The sequence below is a fragment of the Jaculus jaculus genome, chromosome 14 (assembly GCF_020740685.1).
Source record: "Jaculus jaculus isolate mJacJac1 chromosome 14, mJacJac1.mat.Y.cur, whole genome shotgun sequence".
NCBI lineage: Eukaryota > Metazoa > Chordata > Mammalia > Rodentia > Dipodidae > Jaculus > Jaculus jaculus.
Window position 1 is genome coordinate 5203270 of NC_059115.1, and position 9977 is coordinate 5213246.

At 48.8% G+C, this 9977-nt stretch overlaps 1 protein-coding gene across 1 annotated transcript; it reads left to right on the forward strand.

Moving 5' to 3' along the window:
• Window positions 1–1096: 1096 nt before the first annotated feature.
• Window positions 1097–1504, forward strand: Nanos2 (nanos C2HC-type zinc finger 2). Its single transcript, XM_004672932.1, has one exon. It carries the CDS (start codon window positions 1097–1099, stop codon window positions 1502–1504), a length of 408 nt encoding a protein of 135 aa, XP_004672989.1.
• Window positions 1505–9977: the final 8473 nt, after the last annotated feature.

Below are 9977 nucleotides of genomic sequence, written 5' to 3' on the forward strand. Positions count from 1 at the left end.
TCTCCAGGTCCCACGTAAGCCAGATGCACAATGGTGGCACATGCGTTTGGAGTTTGTCTGCAGTGGCTAGAGGGCCTGGCGTCCCCATTCTCTCCTCACTCTCTCCCTCTCTCTGTCTCTAATGAATAAATAAAAATAAAATCTTAAAAATAATAAATAATTCAAAGAAGCCAGGAGTGGTGGTTCACACCTTTAATCCCAGTACTTGGAAGGCAGGAAGTAGGAGGATCTCCAAGAGTTCAAGGCCACCCTAAGACTACATAGTGAGTTCCAGGTTAGCCTGGGCTAGAGTGAAACTCTACCTCCAAAAAAAAAAAATAAATAAGATAAGTGGGTTATTAGAGGTCTCAGATATGGCTCGGTTGTTGAACACGCCTGTTTGCAAAGCCTTGACTACCTGGGTTCGATTCCCTACCACCCTCTTAATACCACGTGGGTATTCATCTGCAACAGCAAGATACCCTGGAGTGTCTATACCTACGTGCATACACATCCATGCAAATAAATAAAAATTTTAAAAGGAGATTCCAGGGCAGCACCTGGTGGCCTTTAATCCCAGCACTCAGGAGACAGAGGTAGAATTCCCATGAGTTCCTGCCCAGCTTGAGACTACATAGTGAATTCCAAGCCAGCCTGTGCTAGAATGAGCCCCTACCTCAAAACAAACCAACAAACAAAACAACAAAAAGAAGAGGATAGAGATGGCCCTAGAATATGCACAGGGGAGGAGAGGCTCATCCTGCCTTGAAGAAAGGGAAACGTGGGACCTAAATCGAACACAAGGGAAACTGAGGCCCAGGGAGTGGAAAGGCTTTTTTTTTTTTTTTCCAGAAATCATAGGGCCCCTTGGAGGCAGGGCAGCCTGGAAAGTGAGCTTCCCCATCTCCCTGGGAGATCAGTCAGATAAGGGTCATGGGCTGGGAGGGGGCCCTTTAAGAGCCTAAGCTCCACCTTTGACTAGAAGGGTCTCTGAGGTTATAAAAGGCAGGGGGTGCAGCTCCTCTCTGCTCCACAAACCGCCTGCCTCTCCTGCCTGCTGGTCTCCAGCAAGCCCCCCCCCCCCACCAGTGGCCACGTCCTCCCACGCCTAGGTGCCATGGAGCCCCTGGCCTTTGACATGTGGAGGGATTACTTCAACCTGAGCCAGGTGATACTGGCTTTGATCCCTAGCCAGAGGGAAAGGTTGGAGGTCAATGACATTGAACAGGACACCCTGAAACCGCCACTGAAGAAAGATCAGGAACCAGGGATCTCTGGGGGCCTGTCGGGCCTGTGTAACTTCTGCAAACACAACGGGGAATCTCGTCACGTCTACACCTCACACGAGCTGAAGACACCAGATGGTGTGGTGGTGTGTCCCATCCTGAGACACTACGTCTGTCCCCTCTGCGGAGCCACTGGGGACCAGGCACACACGCTCAAGTACTGTCCACTTAATGACAGCCAGCAGTCTCTCTACCGTCGGAGTGGACGCAACTCAGCTGGCCGCAAAGTCAAGCGCTAAAGTCTGTGAGGTGCTCACCACCACCACCCTAAACCCTGCCTGCTCAGTCCCTACACCCTCCCCTCCATTCACCCAGCCCTTGGGGATCCCTGAATGTAAATTCTCTCCATCCCTACAGGGTCCTGGAATGCTGGTGGCTGCTGGCATCTGTGCCAGTCTCTCTCGGGGACTCCTGGTGCTCTGGAAGCATTGAAGGTGGACCATGCATCTCAGCGGCTGACCTGGGATCATCAGTCCCACCAGTGACACTAACCTGGCTCCTTGGACTCTCAGCCCCCCTGAGCATTGTTCCCTAGGGGAACCCTCAGCCCTGTAGGACCCCAGTGTGCAAGTTCTCAGAATTTGGAGACAGTACTCAAGGCTGGCCCTGGACCCTCCCAGCCCAAGAACTTGAAAATGGGCTACTGACTTGAGGGTATCTGTCCTTCTTTAACTTGCATGGCATCTGCAAACCCATGTTTCAATATTCCAACAGGGACCCGCCCAAGTTTATCCCTCCCTCCCCTGAGCACACTATGCGTCAGGAGCTGGAAGAGGGACAGGTCCACACTAGAGACTGACCGCCTCAGGTGAGCTGACCCTGTCCACTCGCCCTAGTTTTTCACTGTGTATCCCATTTCGTTCCATGCCTCCTCCCGCTCCGAGTCCCGGACTGCCCCCTCCCAATCCTGTTCATTGACCGTGCCTTTCGTCTTCCAAGCTTGCAAAAACCAAGCAGAGGCAATTGGGTTGCCCATGGCAACTGTCCAGGTTGTATATTTTGGGGCCAAAGAAGAGCCCCAGTTGGATGTCAAGCTATTTGGGTTTATTTTGGCTTGGGGCTAAAGGCTAGGTTGACCTCTGGTGAATAAAAGAGTGATTAAGGGGGGGGGGATGTATTACCAGGGGATTTTTTTTATAATCATGGAAGATGTTAATAAAAATTGAGAAAAAAAATTAAAAATAAAAGAGTGCTTAAGAGTTGTCAGTGAGATCTTTGGCGTTTGCTGCTGTCTTCGGATTTGGCGGTGACCCTGGGGAGCTGCTGAGTTTGCCGAAAGTCATGGGAAGTGAGCAGAGGGACAAGAAGGAATCCAGAGCTGCTCTCCAGACCTGTCCCCACATATGTCCTCCAACACAGGCCACTGCTTGAGACTGAGTCTCAAGAGTCTTCCCCCAGTCTCCATGTGTACCTCCCCCTCGCCCCCCACCTTTGATACTGGGAATCCAACGCAGGGCCTCACACATGCTAAGCTAGGCTTCTGCCTCTCTGCTATCTCCCCAAGCCGTCAAAATCGGATTTACTTTCATGTCTTGTCTACAGGTTCCCCTCCTGCCCTGTAAGAGTGAGCACTGCCACTAACGTGTGTGTGTGTGTGTGTGTGTGTGTAGTACATGCATGCTTGTGTGCACACGTGTAGGCCCCTTGCAGTCACACATGAAGGCCACGGGAGAACAAGGGCTGGGCTGAGGATGTGCCTCAGTGCCAGAGCCCAGGCCTAGCAGGCACAAGACCTGCATTCCGATCTTAGGTCCTAAAAAACTGCATCTATATGTACATGTGTGTATGTAAATAGATAAATAGATAAATAAATAGAATGAATATGTATATATATATTCTGCATATACCTGTATAATGTTGAGTGGGCATTAACCTCAATGAAGACAAATGACCAGACAGATGTATAAAGAATGGGAGGGGGGCTGGAGAGATGGCTTAGCGGTTAAGCGCTTGCCTGTGAAGCCTAAGTACCCTGGTTTGAGGCTCCCAGAAGCACAAGGTGGTGCACGTTCGTTTGCAGTGGCTGGAAGCCCTGGCACGCCCATTCTCTCTCTCTCTCTCTCTCTCTCTCTCTCTTTCTCCTCCTCTTTCTCTCTCTCTGTCGCTCTCAAGTAAATAAACAAAAAAAAAATTTTTTTTAATAAGAAAAAAAAGAATGGGAGGGGAGCCAGGCATGTTGGCGCAGGCCTTTAATCCCAGCACTCGGGAGGCAGAGGTAGGAGCACCATGAGTTTGAGGCTAGCTGGACAACTACACAGTAAATTCCCAGGTCAGCCTGAGCAACAGCAAGACCCTACCTGGGGGTGTGGGGGGGTGATAGAAAGGAGTGGTTGTGTTATTCGAGATGGTCAGGGAACAGCTGGGCAGAGCCCAAATGAAACAAACAAACCAGCAGCGTACATGGCAACAGGCCATTCCAGGCAGATGGACAACAAATTCAAAGATAGAAAGCTGGGACTGGGAAACTGGTGGACAGGAAGCTGGCCAGCCAAGGAGGTTCAAGACCTAAGAACAGCGGGTTCAAACGTCACACCGGATGGGAAGTTAGCCTTGTTTCTTTCTTTTCAGTACTGATGACTGAACCTAGGGCCTGAAGAATGTTCTATGCCACAGAGCCACGCCCCCAGTCCCTCCCGGAGGATTCTAGACAAGTCCTGCACCTCTGAGCCACGCCCCCAGACCCTCACTGTGGATTCTAGACAAGTGCTCTACCACTAAGCAACACTCCAAACCTTCTTTTATTTGGTTTTCAAGGTAGGGTCTCACTCTAGCCCAGGCTGACCTGGAATTCTCTATGTAGTCTCAGGGTGCCCTCAAAGTCATGGAGATCCTCCTACCTCTGCCTCCCTAGTGCTGGGATCAAAGGCATGCGCCACTAACCCTCCCTAACTTTTTTTTTTAATTATTTATTAAAGACCAAACTAGAGAGAAAATGGGTGCCAGGGCCTCTAACCACTACAAATGCACTCCAGATGCATGTGCCACCTTGTGCATCTAGCTTACATAGGATCTGGAGAATTGAACCTGGGTGCTTAGGCTTCACAGCCAAGTACCTTAACCACTAGCCCATCTCTCCAGCCCTTGGTTTGGTTTTTTGAGGTAGGGTCTCACTCTACCCAGGCTGATGTGGAATTCAGTATGTAGTCTCAGGTGGCCTTGAACTCGCGGCGATACTGGTAACTCTGCCTCCTAAGTGCTGGGATTAAAGGTGTGTGCCACTACACCAAGCTTGTTTAAAAAGCACATAAACATTAACTGTCATTACACCCACAGGCATGTTTTCACTCATCATCTAAGCAATGCCAAAACCCCAACTGGAACCTGGGCCAGAAATCTGAGCATCACCTACAGTTTTCTCTTCCCCTTCCCAGTCTGATAGTCCCCATGCTTTATGAATTTTCTCTAGTGTCTAATCCATGACCAGTCAGGCCAGAACACATCCCCCCAAGACCCAGCCTCCTACTCACCCCTGTCCCAGACTTCCCTTGACACCTTAACTTTGCCTTCTAGAAGTTTTGTTTTGCTTTGAGACAGGGTCGTGGGCTGGAGAGACGGCTGAGCAGTTATGGCACCCAGGTTGGATTCCCCCAGGTCCCAGGTGGACCAGAAGAACATGGTGGCACTAGGGTGTGGAGTGTGTTTGCAGTGGCTACAGGCCCCGCCACACCCATTACCTGCCCCTCCCTCTCTAGGAGGATCAATGCGAGTTCAAGGCCACCCTGAGACTACATAGTGAATTCCGGGTCAGCCTGGGCCAGAATGAGACCTTATGTAACAAAACAACAACAAACAAAAAAAAAGCAAGAAAGAAAAAAAGAAGAAGAAATCCAGGCGTGGTGGCGCACGCCTTTAATCCCAGCACTTGGGAGGCAGAGGTAGAAGGATCGCCATGAGTTCGAGGCTACCCTGAGACTTTGTAGTGAATTCCAGGTCAGCCTGAGCTAGAGCAAGACACTACCTCGAAAAACCAAAATAAGAAAAAGAAAAAGAAACAGGGTCTCACTGTATCATCCAAACTGGCATAGAATTCACTATGTGGCTCAGGCTGGCCTCAGACTTACTATCCTACTGCCTCCGCCTCCCAAGTGCTTGGGGTTACAGGCACGTGCCGCTGCCCAGTGCCCTGCACTCTCCCTCTCGTTCAGCCGCCCACAGCACCCAGGGCCTTCTTTTCCTTTCCTTTATTTCAGGGCTGCGCGTGGTCATAGGCCAGGGCCTTGTTGGTGCTAGACTAGCCCTCTGCCCAGGTCCACCAGAGAGCCTTTCTAGTGTGTGTTTTGCATGTGTGGTACATGTGTGTGCCTTGAGACCAGAGGTAGAAGTCGTATGTCTGCCATAGTCACTCAAGGGGATTTTTTTGTTGTTGTTGTTGTTGTTTTTTTCGAAGTAGGGTCTCACCCTAGCCCAGGCTGACCTGGAATTCACTATGGAGTCTCAGAGTGGCTGCAAACTCATGGCAATCCTCCTCCTCTGCTTCCCAAATGCTGGGATTAAAGGTGTGCACCACCATGTCCAGCTCTCTCTCTCTCAATTTTTTTCTAGTTCACTAGGTAGGCTCTCACACTCTCACCTGGCTTCAAGTTGTTTTTTTTTTTTTTAATAATTTTATTCATTTACTTGCAAGCAGAGAGACAGACAGAGTATGGGTGTGTCAGTGCCTCTGGCCCCCTGCAAATGGACTCCAGATGCATGTGCCACCTCGTGCATCTGTCTTTATGTGGGGACTGGCGAATCAAGCCCAGGTCATTTGGCTTTTCAGGCAAGCACCTTAACTTCTGAGCCATCTCTCCAGGCCTCATGTTGTTTTTCATATTTTATTTATTATTTATTTTTGAGAGAGAGAAAGAAAGAGGCAGGAAGAGAGAAAGAATGGGCACTCAAGGGCCTCTAGTCACTGCAAAAGAACTCTAGATGCATGCACCACCTTGTACAATTGGCTTATGTGGGCACTGGGGAATCAAACCTGGTCCTTAAGCTTCACAGGCAAGTGCCTTTATGGCTAAGCCATCTCTCCAGCACATGCTTTTTTTTTTAATGTAATTTTATTTTTTAATTGATTTAAGAGAGAGAGAATGGGCATGCCAGGGCCTCCAGCCACTGCAAACGAACTCCACACACATGTGCCATCATGGGCATCTGGCTAACATGGGACCTGGAGAATCGAACCTGGGTCCTTAACCTCAATGGCTAAGCCATCTCTCCAGCCCCTAAGAAGATTGTCTAAAGCAGCAGTCAGCCGTCCTCTCTTCAGAACCATGGCTACTGCCAAGTGTACTCACACCTGTCATCTGAGACTGTAAGAAAACTGTAATGAAAGGAAACTTCAACTCTAGGCTTAACTCACAGTGGTTTCATCTCCAGAACTTTATTTTCTTTAAAAAAAAAAATATTTATTTATTTATTTAAGAGAGAAAGAGGCAGAGAGAGAGAGCATGGGCAGTCAGGGCCTCCAGCCACTGCAAAAGAACTCCAGATGCATGCGCCCCCTCGTGTATCTGGCTTACGTGGGTCCCGGAGAATTGAACCGGGATCCTTTGGCTTTGCAGGCAAACGCCTCAACTGCTAAGCCATCTCTCCAGCCCTAGAACTTTATTTTTCATGATCACTCACGGTCCGTTTCATGCTTTCGCCTCTCGGAGCCCTCAGCGCTTTCCTATCACCAGTGACCCTGTCCCCTACTCTTCCAAGACAGTAACAAGGGACCAGAGGAGAAGGTTCATGTGTTCTCTTTACTTACCTGCTTCTTTTTGACAGAAATCTGGAAGAAGCCATTCTGCATGCAGTTCAATGGGAGAAAGAGAAATCACCAGTGAAGACACTCATTAGTGGACACTGCAAGCCATACATTTGGCCAGCCAGGCCAAATGAGCTAATGGGTGCAATAGTGGCACGTCCGTTATGGGGGAAACCAACTGCCCTCTAATTGGACTGGAGGCCCACTCCATGGGAGGGAATACATCCCTGATACTGAAAACCTAAAACGGGTAGTCATGAGCCGTAGGGGGTGTAGCATCTGCTGTTGTCTGGCCAAATGTATATACTACACTTATCGAACTGCCCAGTAAGCACTTCTCTTAATGTTCATACCCATATATTAATTCCACTCTCACTTTTGGTTGAGAATCTTCTCTTTTCAGATGGCAGTGACCTTGGGATGACTCAGAAGGTATCATGGTGATGGAAAGAAATTACCACAGTGCTCAGTACTGCAATATCTGTATCACACCTTCCAAGGCTCAGGGTCTCATGTGGAAGAGGTGGCAGAAAGAATATAAGAGCCAAAGGAAGGGCAGGACTCCATACAACATGCTCCCTCCAGACACAAAATGGCGTGGATATCCATGGCTTCACAGTGCCTGACACTACCTGCATAAGACCATCATAAGAGGAGGAAAAGATCATGACATCAAAGTCAAAGAGAGACTGATTGAGATGGGGAGGGGGTATGATGGAGAGTGGAGTTTCAAAGGGGTAAGTGAGGGGAGGGAGGGTATTACCATGGGGTATTTTTTTTTTTATAATCATGGAAGTTGTTAATAAAAAAAATTAAAAATTAATTTAAAAATATTTTATTAGAGAGAGAGAGAGAACATGAGTGCACCAGGGCCTCTAGCCACTGGAAAAAACAAAACAAACAAAACTCCAGATGCATGCACCAATTTGTGCATCTAGCTTATGTGGATACTGGGAATCGAACCTGGTTCTTAGGCTTCACAGGCAAGCACCTTAACCACTAAGCCATCTCTCCAGCCCTACTTATCTACTTCTGTTTTGCACACCTTCCGCATTAGCTGAGCTGAACCGCCCATGATCCTTAGACTCCCTCCCATTTGTACCTATATCCAATTCCACCTCCAGGGCTAGCACCCCCCCCCCATGGTAAACATCTCCACCTCTCCCCTGTGCCATCATAGGCACCTCCTCATTGTATACCACTGTGCCCTTAAGTCAGGTTCTAAGGAATCCCATAAAAGCCAGGCATGGTGGTACATACCTATAATTCCTAAACTTCGGAGGTGGAGGCAGAAGGATAAGGAATTCAAGGCGAGCCTGGCCTACATAATGAATTTGAGGTCAGCCTGGTCTATGTCTGTCTCAAACAAAACAAGAAAACACTAAGGCAAAATCAGGTTACATCTTTCTCTACTCAGCAGCCCCCTCCCATCCATACCTCTCCTCTCAAGGAGAACGATGGCCTTGCTTCCTTCCTTCCACTTGGCTGCCCGAGCTGCATTCCAGCATGGACTGAAGACTATCGCCTTCAGTGCCCTGGGGACTGCTGAGGCATCTGGCCATGTGGACTGAGCAGCTACCGGGTTCCTTGATTCTTGGGCCTGCAACTGCCACTGGACTACCACACATACAGTTCTTTGCTGCAGCCAGCAGAAAGAACTCATCAGGATTGGATGAGACGTCTCCATGGTGCAACTGCTTTGTGGGCTCCACATTCCTGTATATAACCTCTCACCCTGCTCTGTAAGTAACCCAATAAACTCATTGTTTCACACACACACCAAAAAAAAAAAAAACACCAATGATCTTGCACCATCTTGTTCCCTGCACAAACCCCTCACTGGCTCACTGTGTTCCTGGAATACAGGAGGTACAGTCTTGGACTGTATTCACTCCCTGACTGACACACACACACACACACACACACACACACACACCTTTTCATGTCTCAACTCAAACACATCTACCTCATCCCAGTACTCTGGAAGCTGAGGCAGAGAAGACAGGTAGAAGTTCAAGGCCAGCCTGGGTACACAATGAGATGCTGTCTCAAGACAAATGTAGTAAGTAGATCTAGGGAAGTAGGGAGATGTTTTTGTTGTTGCTGTTTTTCTTTGTTTGTTTTTCTATTTTTTTTTTTTTCCGAGGTAGGGTCTCACTGTAGCCCAGGCTGGAATTCACTCTGTATTCTCAGGGTGGTGGCCTCAAACTCACAGCAATCCTCCTTCCTCTGCCTCCTGAGTGCTGGGGTTAAAGGTGTGCACCATCATGCCCGGCAAAAGTAGGGAGTTTTATCTCTCTCTCTCTTTTTGGTTTTGTTTGTTTGTTCTTACTTATTTGAGAGTGACAGACAGAGGTAGAGTGAGAGAGAGAAAATGGGCACGCCAGGGCATCCAGCCACTGCAAATGAACTCCAGATGCATGCACCAGCTTGTGCATCTGGTTTATGTGGATCCTGGGGAATTGAGACTCGAACTGGGATCCTTAGGCTGCGTAGGCAAGTGCTTAACTGCTAAGCCATCTCTCCAGCAACTCTTTTTTTATTTTGTTCATTTTTATTTGTTTGAGAGTGACAGAGAAAGAGGCAGATAGAGAGAGAGACAGAGAGAGAGAATGGGTGCACCAGGGCTTCCAGCCACTGCAAACGAACTCCAGACACGTGCACCCCCTTGTGCATCTGGCTAACGTGGGTCCTGGAGAATTGAGCCTCAAACGGGGGTCCTTAGGCTTCACAGGCAAGCGCTTAACCGCTAAGCCATCTCTCCAGCCCCCTCTTTTTTATATATTCTATTTTTATTTACTTATTTGACAGAGAAAGAGGGGGCGAGATATAGAGAGAGGGAGGGAGGGAGGGAGGGTTTGGGCGTGCCAGGGCCTCCAGCCACTGCAAACAAACACTGGCTAATGTGGGTCCCGGGGAATGGAACCTGAGTCCTTTGGCTTTGCAGGCAAACGCCTTAACTGCTAAGCCATACATCC

Excerpts from the sequence above, each read along its gene's own strand:
- Nanos2 (XM_004672932.1), top strand. The coding sequence starts at position 1,097 with ATGGAGCCCCTGGCCTTTGACATGTGGAGGGATTACTTCAACCTGAGC.